The following is a 17,354-nucleotide window of genomic DNA, read 5'->3' on the forward strand; positions in this document are numbered from 1 at the left end:
GGATAGAGCTTATATTACTTTTATATATATATAGATTTTCATGATTGGGATATAATTAATGTATAAGAAATTAGATATAGAAATTTGTTGATGATAGGTTTGAAATTAGATATATAGAAATTTATTGATTAAAAATTTAGAAAAAATAAGAATGAATGAGAATGGAGGAAAATTAGAATAGAGTGATTCTATTACGCCACGTAGGATAGAGCTTATATTACTTTTATATATATATAGATTATTACAATTAAATGCCCATTCATCCTAATGAAAAATGTATTCACAAGTTAATTAATTATTTGTCCTCATCAATAATTACAATATTCCACATACAAACCATTTTCTCCTTATTTCTTAAGATACTAATCAGTAGTATCATTAGTTAAAGAGTGATCATCACAACTAAATTGCGCAATTAGTGACTATCCAAATCAAATTCAAATAAATAAATAAATAAATAAATACTCCTCTAATAGTATCATTATGCACAATATATTGACATATTCCATGAAATATTATTAATTAACAAATGGCGAGACACAATCTCCAAACCTTATGCATCGGAGCTGCGGCGTCAGCTGTAATACTATTTCTCCCTTTGTGGAGCTTCACCATGATCACCACCACTCCCAAATCCGACGTCGTTTGCGGGCTGCAGGCCCGTGCAAAAGCCCGCATCGAAACGGGCCGAGAATCGAAGGATCCGACATTCTACGACGACAACACGACTACATTATACAGCATAGACGAGCCCGTGATAGCGTGGGACGAGAAGAGAAGCCGTTGGTTCGAACTCCACCCGACGTTCTCGCCCTCGGAGAATCGCCTCCTCGTCGTAACGGGCTCTCGGCCGCCGGCATGCAGGAGCTCTATAGGGGATCATTTTCTACTGAGGTCTTTCAAGAACAAGGTCGATTACTGCAGAATTCATGGGTATAACGTCTTCTACAGCGACGGATTCTCGAATTGGGCCGTGATTCGGGCCGCGATGGTGGCCCATCCACAAGTAGAGTGGCTGCTTTGGGCCGAGGCCCATGTGGTTTATACCGACATGGACTTCGAGATTCCATTGGAGAGGTACAAGGATCACAATCTCGTTGTCCATGGTCGGCCCGAGGCGATGAAGATGGGCCCGGGCTCGGGCCCGGGTCTTTTCTTGATACGGAATTGCGAGTGGTCGATGCAGTTTTTGGATATTTGGGCCGGCATGGGCCCAGGCCCTGAATATCGAAAATGGGGTGGAATCTTGGAATCCACTTTCAAGGACATGATCTACGTGGAGAATCTGAATCTAGAGGGCGACAGCTGGCGCGACGTCGTTGGTAGATTTGAAGAATTCGGGGGTATGTATGGGGAGCTGGAGAAGCGCGTGGTGGCACTGAGGCGGCGCCACGCAGAAATGGTGGGTGGGGGGTACGCGGCGGAAAGGGGCAGGCAGGCGGAGGAAGGTGGGTGGCGGCGGCCGTTTGTGACGGATTTCTCGGGGTGCCGGTGGTGTGGCGGGAAGAATGTTTCGGCGTCTTGCGCGGCGGGGATGGAGAGGGCGCTCAATTTTGCTGATAATCAAGTGTTGAGGAATTACGGATTCGTGCACCCGAATTTAGGGAGTGCCTCCTTCATCACCTCTTTGTCGTCTAGCTATAGACGAGCTCGATTCGGTTACCTTAACTGAGAGTTAGGATCGAAAATTTTTCTATTTACTTTATTTTATTTTCTTGGATTTTGGGGGATGGAGGGGATGGGTTTTTTAATACGAAAATAATTGTGAATCGACAATTGATATTGTAACTATATGGCTAAATACACACATTTGAAGTTTATCATTGTACGTAGATAAGTTCTTCTTTATAATCATTTTAAGATAAGGTGAATTGCTCCTCTACATCTAAGTCAGACCATCATATTTAATTTTAAATGTGCCAAAAGTTTGAAGAATAGAAGAAACAGAGCAAGTCCTACAAAAAAAATGTTGGAGAAGCGCATATTTTATATTCCAGCTCATACATTTTTGAGGTTGAAAAAATCAAATTGATGAAAAAAAGTAGTCTGTATTGTAAGAGCATTGGCATCGCTCTACTCGATGCCTCTTACTCGAGTAAAGCGAGGAATCCTCGATGCTACGAGCACCCCACATTCGGCCATATTTCGGGCGCGTGTGTTCTACACGCGCCCAATTAAAAATAATAATAAATGCTGAATTTAAAGTTTAACGGCTATGTAGCCGATTTCAAAAAATTTTTTTATTTAATAGCCAACGGCTATTTTAGACGGTTAAACTTTAATTTTTTTTTCCTATCTAGTTTTAGGATTTATTTTTATTTTATTAAGTTTTATGTAATGTTTAAGATTTCAAAATTAATGCACTTTAAATTTGAAGTAAATTGTGTTAATTTAAATTTATGCAATTAAACTTAAATGAAAAATACAAAAATCAAAACTAAAAAAATCAAGTAGGCTATCAAGTAATCCCAATGCGGCCTCCTTACTCAATGTGGTCCCCTCCTATCAAGTAAGCTATCAAGTAAAATTATCAGTCAAGTCAATCAGCAGTCTGTTGAAGGGGTATTTATTTTGCATAATTGATTATATGTATAATTAAGTATTTTTATTCTCAAAAATAAGATTTCTCCAATTTCACAATTTTCATGGGATAAAAATTAAACAAAACCAGCCTGAATGATAGAAATAATCAAGGGCCTTGAGATATCTCAAATTTTCAATTCATCAAAATAAACAAAGAATTAGCCTTACTATTTCATCTATTAAAGCTAATCCTCTAATGTAAACGCTCTCTAATAGGATTAGCTTATGTTTGATAGCATCTAACAAGTTATAATTGATAGGTCAGCTGAAGAAGTTAGTTGATTGATGTAGCAGTTTATGACGAACAGCTAACTGATGAAAAATGAATTAGTCGACAAATTTTATTAATTGTCGAGAGATTGTTAACTTATGACGGTTACATATAATCGGTTCAAACTCCACAGCTACTCCTCCCCCAAGTAATATATATATTAAAAAAAAAAAAGTTATGGCTCTATTCAACGGTGGTTAACATAAATAAATGGCCAATATATGCCACTTAAAAAATTAAAGCAAAATACATTTAAAGACCCTTTTATTAATTCTTTTTTTTTATTAGATTATTGTACAATTTTTTCAGTTTTTGTAGGTGTTCGTACTTTGATATTCAATCGATTCCATATTATCTTTACTTAACAGATCTAACAAACTCGTTAGTTTTCCTTTATTAGAAACATCACTCATTTTTATTAAAATAAATTCCACGTATTATTCTATTAAGAAATTTGAAAAATAGCCTAATAGTCTTTGCAACTTCTTCCCTAGCGATGAAAATTGGATTATAAATATATCGGACAGTGTACCAATATATATTGATTTTTACTGTAAAAAAAATATATATTGATTTTTAATTTTTTTTAGGGGTACCAATATTATATATTGATTTTTACATGCTATCTATAATATTGACATAATATGGATTATCCTTATTAAACGAACAATTATGACCTTAATTAAATGGTGGTTGTTACAATTAAATGCACTTATCCTAATGAAAAAATATTCAAATTAATTTAATCATTTGTCCATTTCGATAATTACATATCGATAGAATCTACATAAAAGTTTTTAAGTCTTCATTGAATCGCCAACTTGAATGTTAGTTAAAGACCGATCATCATATTTAAAGAGGCAAGTCAATTTCACATATTAATTTAAAGATTAAATTTGCAATCAATTGCAAATTTAAGTGACAAAATTGTAATTTGAATAAAACGGCACGATTAATTTCACATTATATAACAAAATCATGTCCAATGTGATTGGAACTACAAAATGGCTAGACGCAATAATCTCCAAAGCTTTAGCATCGCATCGGTTGTAATATTTCTTCTCTTATGGAGCTTCACCGATGATCCATGGCCGCCGTCGCTCCGCGTCTCACCCTTCCCCAACCCTAAGCCCGACGACTTCGTTTGTCAGCTACAGGAACCGAAGGATCCGACATTCTACGATGAGCCCACGAACATATACGCCATAGATGTGCCCATGCTCGAGTGGGACAAAAAGAGAAGCCGTTGGTTTGAACTCCACCCCGCATTTTCGCGGTCAGAAAATCGCCTTCTCGTTGTCACTGGCTCTCAGTCGTCGCCATGCAAGGATCCATTGGGAGATCATTTCACACTAAGATTCTTCAAAAATAAGGTTTGTAACTCAAATTTGAACCACAATGGGACACACTACAACAAAAACGCTGATAGAAAACGGTTTTATCTATTAAATCGACCGGTTTTGTAGGTACATATGGATATTGGAGAGAAATTCTTTAACACTTCAATTATGATTTTTTGATTTGTTGTGTCTAAATACTGATATGGAATTGTAGGGATTCTTGTGCTTTAGACTCGTTTCTTGTGTCTAAAACTCGTATAGAGAAAGCCATATTGAAATTGGAACTATGGATTTAGAAAACATAATGAATTCTATGTGTAACATGATAAATTTAAATTTAAGATTATGAATTCATTCAAGAAAGTCTACCATAGATTATCTATATATATATATATAGGGTTGAGTTCAACAGAGAATTATCTTTTTCGAGAGAACGAACAAATGTATATATTTTACGAACAGATCAACATAAGTAACGAACAGACGTATTTAGTAAAAATATGGAAAAACTCGCCACCAGCAGGATTCGAACCCGGGGCAAATTGTTGTTCATGCGGTACATTGATCTGTTCATTAAAATTATAGATCTGTTCGTTTTTATTTTACGAATTCTCTATTCTCCACAATATTTAGCTTCTCTGTTGAACCCTTCTCTCTCTCTCTCTCTATATATATATATATATATATATATATATATATCAAGATTTTGACTTGGTGCTGAAGAAAGCAAAATTTTATCTATACCATACCATACAATGGTATGTATTTTTATTGATTATAAATAATGTATAATTTTGGATTTTATAATATTTAAAAAATTAAATAAATATTACTATAATGAACAAAATAATCATAAAATTTTGGGTTCCTACAAGGTTGATTATTGCAGAATCCACGGCTGCAACATCTTCTACAACAACGCCTTGTTGCACCCGAAGATGCGATCGGCTTGGGCCAAGACGCCGGCAGTTCGAGCTGCGATGGTGGCCCATCCAGAAGCAGAGTGGTTGTTTTGGGCCGATTCTGATGCTATCTTCACCGACATGGACTTCGAGATCCCCTTCGAGAGGTACAAGGATTACAACCTCGTGGTCAACGGTTGGCCCAACTTGTTGGTCAATCGAAGTTGGGTCGCGGTCAACGCGGGCCTCTTTTTGATACGGAACTGTCAATGGTCCATGGAGTTCTTGGATGTTTGGGCCGGGATGAGCCCGAAGAGCTCGAACTACAAGATATGGGCCCGAGCCGTGAGCTCCACTATCAAGGATAGGCTGCTCCCCGACAACGATGATCAGAGCTCGCTCATTTATTTGATTTTGAAAGGGAGGAGGAAATGGCGCGAGAAGATCTACGTGGAGAATCGGTACGCGCTGCACGGCTACTGGCGCATGATCGTCGGGCGGTTCGACGGGCTGTGCGGCAGGTACGCGGAGCTCGAGGGGCGCCAACGCCGACACGCAGAGGCGGCGGGTGCGGGGTACGCGGCTGAGAGGGGTAGGCACGCCGAAAAGGGGGGATGGCGGCGGCCGTTCGTGACGCATTTCACGGGGTGCCAGCCGTGCAGCGGGGACCACAACCTCGAGTATGACGGGGAGACCTGCAAGGTGGAGATGGAGAGAGCGCTCAATTTTGCGGATAATCAAGTCCTGAAAAATTATGGGTTCGTGCACCCCGACTTAAGGAACGGCTCCCTCATCAGTCCTTTATCGTATCGATTCGATCGCTCGAGTTGAGAATATATGAATCTTTATCTTTATTGTTATTTCTTTTTTTAGGTTCGGGTATGAGGGATTTGGCATATTTTTATTAAAAATTAAAATATAATAGTACGAAAAATAATTGAAAATGGAAATGGGAGTTAGACACATCACTCTATCAAATAAGTCCTCTTCTCATATTAATTAATCTATTGTATTTTCACAACAATTCTATCATTGCTCGAACAATTCCTCATTCATAAAAAGATAAAATCCTCTTTTGCAGTGTGACAAATGAGAATAGATTGGGCTGAAATCATAGAATTAGTTGGGCTGAAACTTTTTGGGATTTCAATGTGTTTATTGGGCCGACTCTATGTATAGTTACTTCACTAAGACCCCATAATAAATTTTTAATTATATAATTTTCTTTTTGAAACCAATTTATCTATACTTTTTAAAACATGAATAGTGTGACCTATTTCAACATATTAGAAACAATCATTTTTTCAATCACCTCATTAGTTTCAATAAACTCGATATGAAGAAGAGGTTTTACCATATTATAGCGACTGGTCATAACAATTGATACACTTGAAAATACATAAGAATTCTTATAGTAAATTTTATTTAAATTAAATAAGCTTTCGCCAATTAATGTCAATTCAATTCGAAACTAACATATTTGTATGATTAGTTCGAGAAAAAAACAGATGATCAGTATTAAAGTTGAAAACTAATGGCTCAATAATTCAATAAAATAGATATTTGTCGTAAAATACACGAACTTAATTTCAGTAAATTCTGATTTTTTTCCATGACCTTTAAAATTTAAAAAAAAATAAAAAATACACCACTTTTCAATTTTTTCTGATTTTTCCCATCGGTATAAAATACCCCAAATAGATGCTGATATTAGGGCTTTTGACTTAGATTGTTGATACATAAGCTGATGCATCAACTTTATTATGCCACATTTATTATCCGTCGTGTTTAGGTGTTGAATGGATTGGTCTCTTAAAAATATCAATAATAGTAGAAAATTGATAGATTGACCTAAAAATAAATGAATGGACCAATTGATATGGTTAATTATGCCCATAACCGAAATGCAACTCCCAATATTTTCCTTGTATTCTATGTGATTATTATTCAATTGATGAAAAAGAACAAAATAATTAGTCAACCACTACTATTTTGGTTCCCTACTTTAGTCATTTTCTATCAAATAAAGTAAGGTCCCAAGTTGCCACTACGGCTTTATTTTTATATGATATGATATCACTATTCCTTTTTTTTTATAAAAAAATTAAAATAAAAATTGGAATTTTGAATTATCCTGAATGCGTAACGATTCTTTTGCCAGAATAATACGACCATAGGTTGCCTAGGTTATGTCTTAAGCATTGGCCATTGAGATTTGTCATTTTATAGTAATGAAAAAAAATTCAGATTTTAATTTCTTATACATATTTATATATAAATATAATCTGAGCTGATTTAGTTGATGAATGATTATGTTGCCGTCTTATTGAATAATTTATTCCTATTTTTGTGAAACCTTCGTTAAGAAAAAGTTTTCGAATAAGCTAGAAAGTAAATACTAATAAATATAAACAGTTATTATGTGAAGAAAACATAGTTATTTCATACTATTTTGTAAAATATATAGCTCAATCTCCTTTCAATAATAATCATTCCACATCTTACTACACCCATTAAATTCAATTTTAGCTAGGATCGTCGAACATTTTCTATGTTTTTATTTTCAAAACTACGAATAATTATATTTTAAATCCAAATCTATTAAGAGATATTTTAGGTATTCGAATTAAATTTATATATAACTTAATACATTCTATCGAATAATGAATTTATTATAGATATTTTAATACATCCTAACCAGATATAATTTAAATATTTTATATAATAAAAGACATATGAATCAAATATATCACACTATATTTCATATTGCGCATCAAACGAGTTTTAGTAAGGATACAAATATCATAAATTTATGTATAATCTCCATGTATAAATTGATATATATATATATATATATTTTAGAATTACAAGAGGTATTTCATTATATAATCAAATAAATATAGAAGAACATGAATTTTGCGTTGCTTGACGACAGAATAAATGATGAAACTAGAGAGAAAAATCTTCAAAATGTAAAAAACCTTAACTCTAAAGTAATAATTAAAAAGAATTAATAATTATAATAATATTAACTCTAACCGGTTACACGAATCCGACACGAAATTATCGTGCTCTTATCAAATCGACACGATAAGGACACGAATTTGATAAATGCTTGACACCAATTCATTAATTTCGTGCAGTTTCGTATCGTGTTTTCGTATCGTATTCAAAATTATCAATCCTAAATTTTATCACCTGAATCAAGATCCGAGCCATAAGATTAACCAGTACCTTAAAAGTTTTCGAATTTAAAAATCGAAGTATTTATAAATATTTGTATATAGTTTTTGCCGCTTCCGTATAAAATACAACTCAATTCATTCTGTTAGTTTGTCTGTTTATTAATAAAGCATATAAGTAGTATTTAATTTAAACCGTTGATTGATTGATTCTCAATCAGTCCCTTTTAAGTTTTAAATTAGCTTTTTTTCATAACCAATCTTTTGGAAACACAAAAAAAACGTTACAGCGCAAAAGCTTCTGCCCATTCCCAAAATTTTGTTTTGCTGTTTCTCTATATGTAAGCACACAATAAAAGGTTGTGGAAAATGTTCCATTAGATTTATCCTTTATTTTTTTTTATGTTACTATATGTTTCTATATATAATAGAGATAACATAATTTAATTAATCATATACTATATGGTTGTAAGTTATAGTTTTAAATTCTATTTAAATTCTATTTAGTTTCCAACACTTCTCAGTAAAATTTAGTACTACTATATTTTTTTAATATATTATTTACTATTAAAAGTTGAAGCTTAAGAAAATTATATACCCTAATTATGAAATAGTCAATATTAATTAATAATCAATTATTGACTAAAAATGAAAATTAAATACTAAAAATATTTGTAATCCGCTATTTTATAATCAATGATAATTAATCATTTTAAAATTAAATTGAAATTAAAGACAAAATTAATATAGAACTAAAAAGATAACATAATAAATTCATTTGGTACATCATCATATAGTATTATACATACAGTACCAAAAAATTTGGTAGCTTATTTAAATACAATAATATTAATATCACATGCAAAAACAACAACTATCAAACACTAATTTTATTTTCTTCAATTATATTCTCTATTTTGTATAGGGCATACGTAATTTAATTGAATTCTCAATAAAAAAGTTTGTGCTTTTAAAAATAAAATAAATACATTAATATCAAACCAAATCGAGAGTTACATTAATACCCATGACTAATTATGTCGGTGCTTCCCTACTAATCAGTAATTAGGGTCGATAATCAAATTAGTGACCTCCTTAATCAATCGCAGATTTTCCCAACTGGAATTAATTAATAATTAGGTGGAGGGTCACATTTTTTTTTTTTTTTAAATTTCGCATCATGGGATGAAGATCAAGATCCTTAATCTTATGACACGTTAATTAAATTTTAATTATGTCGCACAGTTTGATGCTGGTTTGACTTCCCATAAAATTGTAATAGTAATTGTTTGTAATTAGTCTCAGTTGAACATAACAACTTCGACATTATTTGGCTTGGTTGTTAAGCCAAACGATACCTAACAAAAGGATCAAAATAGTTATATCAATTATTTAGAATAAAATGAGTGGAAAAGGTCACGATAAACAAAAAATATAAGGTAGTAGAACTCGATAGATCGGTTTATTTGTACATACAATATTAATTATTTTATGATATTGTTTCATTAATTATCTATATACACAAGAATGTTTTTATACTCCCTCCGTCCACGAAATGAGTACCCATTTGTGGACGGCACGGGTTTTAAGAAATGTATGGAGTGTAGTGTGAATAGTGTAAGGGTCCCACTTTTTGAGTGTATTAATTAAAGAGATGTGTGGGGTACACTTGCCAAAAAGGGAAATGGGTACTCATTTCGTGGACGGACGAAAAAGGAAATATGGGTACTCATTTCGTGGACGGAGGGAGTAATATATACTCGCTCCGTCAACGAAAAAATTACCATAATTCTATTTCCGGTTTGTCCACAATTTTTTAATAGGATCCACACAACTCCAATCAACTTTACTCACATTTTATTGAAACTCATACTGTACACAATGTGATAAATTTTTGTGGACGGAGGAAGTAAACTACTAAATTTTTATTTTTTATTTTGAACTTCAGAGAGAAGAATTTATTGAATAACTCCCGAAGGTGGAAACAAAATAAAATCAAGCAATATACTTCCTCCGTCCTGTGAAACTTGATCAGTATTTTTTTTCGGGTTGTCCCGCGAAATTTGATCACTTTATTTATATGGTAAAAATTTTTTCTTTTATTCACCTTTTTATTTTTTTCACTTATCGTTCTTTAAAATTTGGAATGAAAAAAAATGATCAAATTTCGCATGACGAAGAGAGTAGTATAGTATCTATTTTAATTTACCAAACCTTAGAGACACTATCTTTCATTAAAAAAAAATTATACCGTGGACTCCGATGTCGAGACATATATCTACATCAATATCCTAATCTAGTTTGCATCAATGTCATTTTTAAAAAGCCTATAATTTTAGGCTTGCAAAGGTGGGTACAAAAAGTAGAAACAAGCACCACAAAATCATGTGAAATTGCTAGGAAATATAGGACCATAGTAACCATGCTTTCGTGCCCAAAGAGACCATTTGAGTACTCAACTTTGTTTATGAAATAAAGACCTAACCTTTTGAAGGACTACCAACGTTAAAGTAAAATGTTTCCATACTTTATTATATCATTTTTAGTGTAAAGTCATGTTGTTTTACAATGTAATTGCAAAATTGGAAAAAATTAATTAAGCTATACATGATAGAATCGGAAAAATAAATGAGATGTTACAGTTACAAGATTGAAATTGAATAGTAATATTGTGATTTGTTACATTTAAAATTTCATATTTTAATTGATAATATGGATACAGTATATACACGTAGAAATTTAGTCGATGTTAGATTTATAATCAGTGTGACCCCATCAAAATAGGTTGAAATAATTAATTGACACGAAGTCGTTTCACTTGAAATTGTTCAAATCAAATTGCAAGATTGAACTGTCTACTTCTTCGCGCACCCGGGCAAGAAGGTGCAGCCGCACGACCCGCACTACTCTGGCGACGCTTGCCACGACCTATGAGTACACCGACGACGTCTTTGAGTCATGGCTATACCTCGCGCAATACCGTACGCAATCGTGTAAGGACCACAACAAAGAGTAAAATTATGATGTATAGTGATTTTTTTTTTAAATTGCCAAATCAACTTCTATCGAGACACGTCAGCCTCCATTCAGCATAATTTGACTCTCGAGTTATAAATTAAGTGATAAAGATAATAAGTAAATACTTAATCTGCATTGATAGCAAATTAATTAGTCAAGTTAAAGGGAAATAATGGAAGAGCGTCGCCTAAGAAAATGCCCTAATTAGTGATATTGAGAGAATATTCCTGCTTTAGTAGTGATGGAAACAAAAGGAAAGGTACAAAAATTAAATGCCATGTTGGGTGGCTGGCCAATAAATAAATAAATTAATTAATTAAGTGTAGAGCCAAACAAATCAAACATGTGATCCCAGTCAGCCAATTGTGGCGCGCCACATCTCAATATCAACAATTTTCTCATTTCGCTAATCCACTTTTTTTAGTATGAATTTATTGATAAAACAACTCATTTGTTTTATAACTTGTATGGAATATGTATTGTGTTCAAATTGATTAATTTATACTCTAAAATAACAAATTATAATAGAAATATTTTCATAATTATTGATATGAATAGTACTTATCAAATCTTGAAAACTGTCGTTGAATTTGTAGTCTCATAATTCATCCATTTGTAGTGTGCTTCAGTTTGTTCATATTTCCTGATTTAGAAGCTTATCATGAGTTACTCTTCATTTGTGTCTCTACATCGATAGCCACTCCTTATTTTTATTATGAGCATCACATGTCCATCTGATATCGTTTGTTTCGTCATCAAATCACACTGTACTGCGTAATCGATAACACCGTAGTCTATAAAGAGTTACAGTGGGCTCCGTCAGTAATTATTTGGCATCAAAATTTTTACCAAAATAATTCATTAAACCCACACACACCCCCCAAAATATTCAATATTAGTATTTTCTTCAAAAAGATTAAAATGACTCTCAAGAGTTAAATGCTTATTCAAATATTCAAACTCGTCCAACCAATGATATCAGCGACATTGAAAGGCACATGAGTTTAGGTATGACTATCATTTATGATAAATAAAAATGTGCTTCTCTATTAAATCATACAAAACATATTTTTGTAATTCAACATGATAGAAATTTCAATTCTCCAAAAATTAGTTTCTCCTTTCTGCTTTCACGAGGAAAAAAAGAAAAGAAAAGAAAAGGGAAACCTTAATTTTGATATTAAAAGGAAATAAAGACTCTAAATTTAGGCATTAAAAAAAGGAACTTATTTTTTGCATCTAACAATAAAAGGAAAAAAAAATCTCTATCTTGGAGAATATAACATGAAAGCATCGCCAAACACAAACACAAATGATTAAATTAAGCATAGTTTCCACAGCCCGACACGTGTCCGCATTCCAAGCGTTGATCAAAAGCCAGCATCCCGATGTAGAATACCAGATTTGCCCCTGCTCCCCCAATTTATTTACCGTAGAATGCCCCCATTCATATAATCCCCAATTCGTCGCCCTCAAATTCATTTCGTTTCTGGGTAACCCGAAGCTCGCCCCTTCTCTCTCTTCCCCTCTCTCTCTCTCCGCGGCCCTCCCCCTCCCAATGTTTTCTCCAGCTTCTTGATTTCTTGATAGAGAAAGAGTCCAATCCTTCAGATCTGAAATCGGATTCTTTCTTTCTGAATCTCTAGCTTTTTCTGCAGAAATCGATGTCTTCAACCTACTGGTGCTACAGATGCAACCGCTTCGTGAGGGTTTGGACCCAAGATTCCGTCAATTGCCCCGATTGCAGCAGTGGATTCATTGAGGAAATCGAGACTCCCAATAGATCTTCGCTCTCCGACTCGCGAAGGCGCCGTTTCCCCGCTGCCGCCATGTATATGATGCGAACGCCTGATTCGGGGCCTGGGTCGGGGTCGGGCGCGGCCACGGGCTCGAGCCCGAGGCTGAGGAGGAGCCGCAGGAATGGGGGCGATCGGTCGCCGTTTAATCCGGTTATTGTTCTTCGCGGACCGAATGAGGGTGGCGGAGGAGCTGCCGCCGGAGGAGGAGCTGCTGCCGGAGCAGGGTTTGAATTGTTCTACGACGACGGAGCAGGATCGGGTTTAAGACCGTTGCCAGCTAGTATGTCGGAGTTCTTGCTGGGTTCTGGTTTCGATAGGTTGCTGGATCAATTGGCTCAAATTGAGACGAATGGAATTGGGAGAATCGACAGCAATCCGCCTGCATCGAAGGCAGCCATCGAGTCTATGCCAACGATCGATATTTCCGATGATCATGTAGCTATCGAGTCGTATTGCGCGGTCTGTAAAGAGGCTTTCGAGGTGGGGGGTGAGGCTCGTGAGATGCCCTGCAAGCATTTGTATCACCAGGATTGTATTCTGCCGTGGCTGTCGCTGAGAAATTCGTGCCCCGTGTGTAGACATGAACTGCCGACTGACAATGAAAATGTTAGCGTTGGTCACGATGTCAATGAAGGGAGTCGGGCGAATGAGGTCGGGAACGATGATGAGACGGTTGGTTTGACGATATGGAGATTGCCCGGTGGCGGATTTGCTGTGGGGAGGTTTTCCGGTGGGAGGAGAGGCGGGGAGAGGGAGCTGCCGGTGGTTTACACGGAGATGGACGGCGCCTTCAATAACAATGGGGCGCCGAGGAGGATTTCGTGGGGTTCTAGAGGTAGCATATCGAGGGAGAGGGGTGGAGTGAGGAGAGTCTTCAATCGTTTGTTTGCTTGCTTTGGGAGAGGTGGATCATCGACTTCTACCTCTAGCTCCGACTCTAGGATGAGTAGGAGGAGCGGCACTGGCTCGTTGTCATCAGTTATTAGCTCTACATCACTGCAGCGAAGAGGATGGGGTTTTGAAGTGAATGATGGGAGTGAAAGGAGATGGTGAGCTTTGGATGGATTGGAGATGGTGATTTTTCATGTGGTGCTCCAATTTTTGAATTCGAATGTGGCTGTCGTGGTGAAGGATGGTGGAAAGGTAATAAACTCTCCATGATCCAAAGGCCTCTCGCGATATCGAATTGGCTTTGTGGGAAATGGGGAGAGGAGTATCCATTCAATGTATCAAATTGCTTTCTTAAATTCAAGAGTCCCTTTTATTTTGCCCTCCTCTGTAGCATTTGCACAATATGTAGTTACCTTGGTAATGCTATTTTATTTGAGATTTTGTAATTTAAATATCTTAGTGCGCGTATAAAGCTCAATGAAAGTGGATCCTTTTTTTGTGAATGTGTCATTTGCAATTTTGCATCACATTTTTTATGCAGCAGCATATCTTTGGGTTATGTTATGGTCTCTTTGATATCTTGATGTGAATTGAACATCATACTGATTGGTAGTTGATGTGTTAAGTCCAGTGGGGAATGCTGCGGATCATATTATGTTTTCGTATGGAGATATGCGAGGGGAATGCTTTCTGTTTTTGCGCAAGCTGTATATGATGTGAACTTACCATTGTTGTGTGTTGTTTTGCGTACTTGACATGAGTGCGTGCGTGCTCTTGAAGGTAATGCATTCGGCATGATGTTATTTATGAACTTACACTTGATACATCTGTTTCTAAAATCGTCTTCAGTTTTTGGAGTGCTATCTATAGACTTATATTTGATTTATCTGTTGCTATAGTCGTCTTCTTCAGTTTTTTGAGTGAGTAGCTACTATTAGATAGGGGAATAAATGCTGTGTGATTGATCGTCTGAGTTTGGTGTACTTAGTCATATGATAAGTCAATTTATGATAGTTGATGATGGACCTTGTTCCTGTGTTTCAATGGCTGGTAAATGGATTTATTTTGAACTCATCCGTTTCTTTCATTTCTTCTATGCCATGGTCGTCGGATGTTATGGTCGAAGGTAGGCCTTGACTTGAACAAACTCTTTTCGAGTTCTTGTGAGTACGATTAACGTCTTAATCTTATAGTTTCTTCCTTTCTGTAGCGTATTTTGCAGATCTGACAGGGTTTCTGATCCTTTCTTCTAAGAAGATAGTTTCAGCTAGATGGAAAGCAGAGTCAGATTAATCTCATCCTGATTTACAGCCAAGCGCTTCGGCCAGTCTACTTCCCCAGTGCTTCGTGACTCCATCAGCCTCATAGTAAGCATCTCATAATGCACTGATGATACCTGAATTATCTGCTCTTATTTTGCTTATATCTCTCAGGTACGATTTCGTATAATCTTTTGATCTTGAAGTAGAAGTATTTAAACTTTTTTAGGAAGACATCTCTAGGTTATTTGCAGCATGCTGTTGCTCAAACACTCTGTAGAGCGATGGATATGCCTCCTTGAATTATTATGTATTGTTTTAGTATGTTGATTGCTTTCAGTTCATGCATAACACACACAGTCATATTCATGTACACTTCACAATTTTTTTATATGCATACCTAACTGATTGATGTTATCAGTGATGCATGATGATATGGTTAGTTGAGTAGGGTATAGTGTTATTCTTTTTTAATGTGCTATAACTTTTTGCTGACATCTTTGCTGAATAATGATCGAATAAATAACCTCTTGAAAATTTGAAATGAAGTAATTTTTTATGTGAAGTAGGAGTACTTCATATATTTAAAACGAGGGTTGAGGAACTTATTTTTTTGGAAGCTAATAGGTTGTCGGAGCTTAGTTTTACCGCTTATTAACTGTTTACTAGCATATGTTGCCAAACATTTTTCAAGTGATTATAAGCTTAGCCAAACACCCTTTTAAATTAATTACTTGAGTTGTTGTCTACGCAGGCTGCCGCATCATTCATCAACAACTCAACCCAATTTTTAGATATAAAAAATATTTTTGTCCCTTCATATATACCCCACCTGCAATCTGATCTAATAGAATGGTGACATGTGTCAAGAAGATTCACAGTGAAGGTGTGTGAGGCTGTGACTTTGGTTGGCCAACCAATTAATTTAACAATAGTTCATGAGGCTATTATTTTTAATTCTTTCATGTTCTTTAATCATCGGTCATTTTTATTTGTGGTTAAAGATGGTTATTTTATTGTATGATCATTTATAATATTATTGGTTAAATTATCTTATGATCATATATCATCAAAGTGATTGCTCTAAGTACTCCACAAATTGTATGGTTGTGGGCTCGTGGGCTTTAAAATAGGCCTTGGCTTAAAAAAAAAAAAAAACATATGGATCAGTTAAAGTTTTATAAGATGTGATATTTTTATCCTTATTATTAGGATAAGATATGTGATATTTTTATCCTTATTATTAGGATAAAAGTTAGTTTTATATGATGGGAATTATGAAGAGCCTGGGATATTTTAAAGTTTCAGTTTTAGTAATTTTTATTAGGATAAAAATTAGTTTTATATGATAGGAATTTTTATTGAAATTGATGAACTTCTTTATAAAGATTTGAGGTTAAATTGGTCTCTTCAATAAAAATTACTTATCTTCATTAATAAAAAAAAAATTATAGCAAAAATTTATGTACATTTGAGCGTACGATGCATCCGCCTCAATAAGCTAGAATTCATCAACCAATTAAGATTTGTAAATTCTTAGTTATGATTTATTAAACACGATGAAGATTTAACTAGAACGAAATAACTTCTAAGAAGGGAGGGACACGAGTTTTAAAACGAAATTGTTGAATGTATTGGAAATAGTGAAAAAAAATGTTATAAATAGTATTTTTGAGATTGTGGAAATGTGTTATAATTAGTATTGAGAGAATGAGAATAGTGGAAAATAAAAGTAAATGAGTATTATTAGTGGTGGGGTAGTGTTCAATAATGAAAAGAGAAGTTATTTGAGTGACGGTCCAAAAAAGAAAGTTATGAAGATATTTGAGAGGCGAATGATTATAATTAAAAATGTTTTCATAAAAATTTATGTGAGACTATCTTATCTTATGAGTCAAATTGCGATTAAAACTTGTATTCGAAGATATATTTATATTCAAGATTAGTTACATTGTACGCATTAAGCTCGTATTTATAACGTATAACATATTTACTGGTCTCCTGTGAAATCGGTTTCACGATGAAACTGATTCGAATTTATAACGTATAACATATTTACTGGTCTCCTGTGAAATCGGTTTCACGATGAAACTGATTTTTCGAATGATA

General features: G+C 34.7%; 3 protein-coding genes across 3 annotated transcripts; all 3 read left to right on the forward strand.

Annotated features, from left to right (window-relative positions):
• The first annotated feature begins 475 nt into the window (after positions 1–475).
• On the forward strand, positions 476–1,751 carry LOC131005936 (putative glycosyltransferase 7). Its single transcript, XM_057933057.1, has one exon. It carries the CDS (start codon positions 530–532, stop codon positions 1,670–1,672), a length of 1,143 nt encoding a protein of 380 aa, XP_057789040.1. The 5' UTR covers positions 476–529; the 3' UTR covers positions 1,673–1,751.
• Positions 1,752–3,858: 2,107 nt separating this feature from the next.
• LOC131012773 (putative glycosyltransferase 7) lies at positions 3,859–5,927 on the forward strand. The gene is made up of 2 exons (XM_057940793.1): positions 3,859–4,227; positions 5,070–5,927. The coding sequence occupies exons 1-2, from the start codon at positions 3,859–3,861 to the stop codon at positions 5,925–5,927; spliced, it is 1,227 nt and encodes a 408-aa protein (XP_057796776.1).
• A 6,823-nt stretch (positions 5,928–12,750) lies between these two features.
• On the forward strand, positions 12,751–14,489 carry LOC131005930 (probable E3 ubiquitin-protein ligase RHC2A). The gene has a single exon (XM_057933051.1). It carries the CDS (start codon positions 12,961–12,963, stop codon positions 14,146–14,148), a length of 1,188 nt encoding a protein of 395 aa, XP_057789034.1. The 5' UTR covers positions 12,751–12,960; the 3' UTR covers positions 14,149–14,489.
• Positions 14,490–17,354: the final 2,865 nt, after the last annotated feature.

Source organism: Salvia miltiorrhiza, chromosome 1, assembly GCF_028751815.1.
Source record: "Salvia miltiorrhiza cultivar Shanhuang (shh) chromosome 1, IMPLAD_Smil_shh, whole genome shotgun sequence".
Taxonomy (NCBI): domain Eukaryota; kingdom Viridiplantae; phylum Streptophyta; class Magnoliopsida; order Lamiales; family Lamiaceae; genus Salvia; species Salvia miltiorrhiza.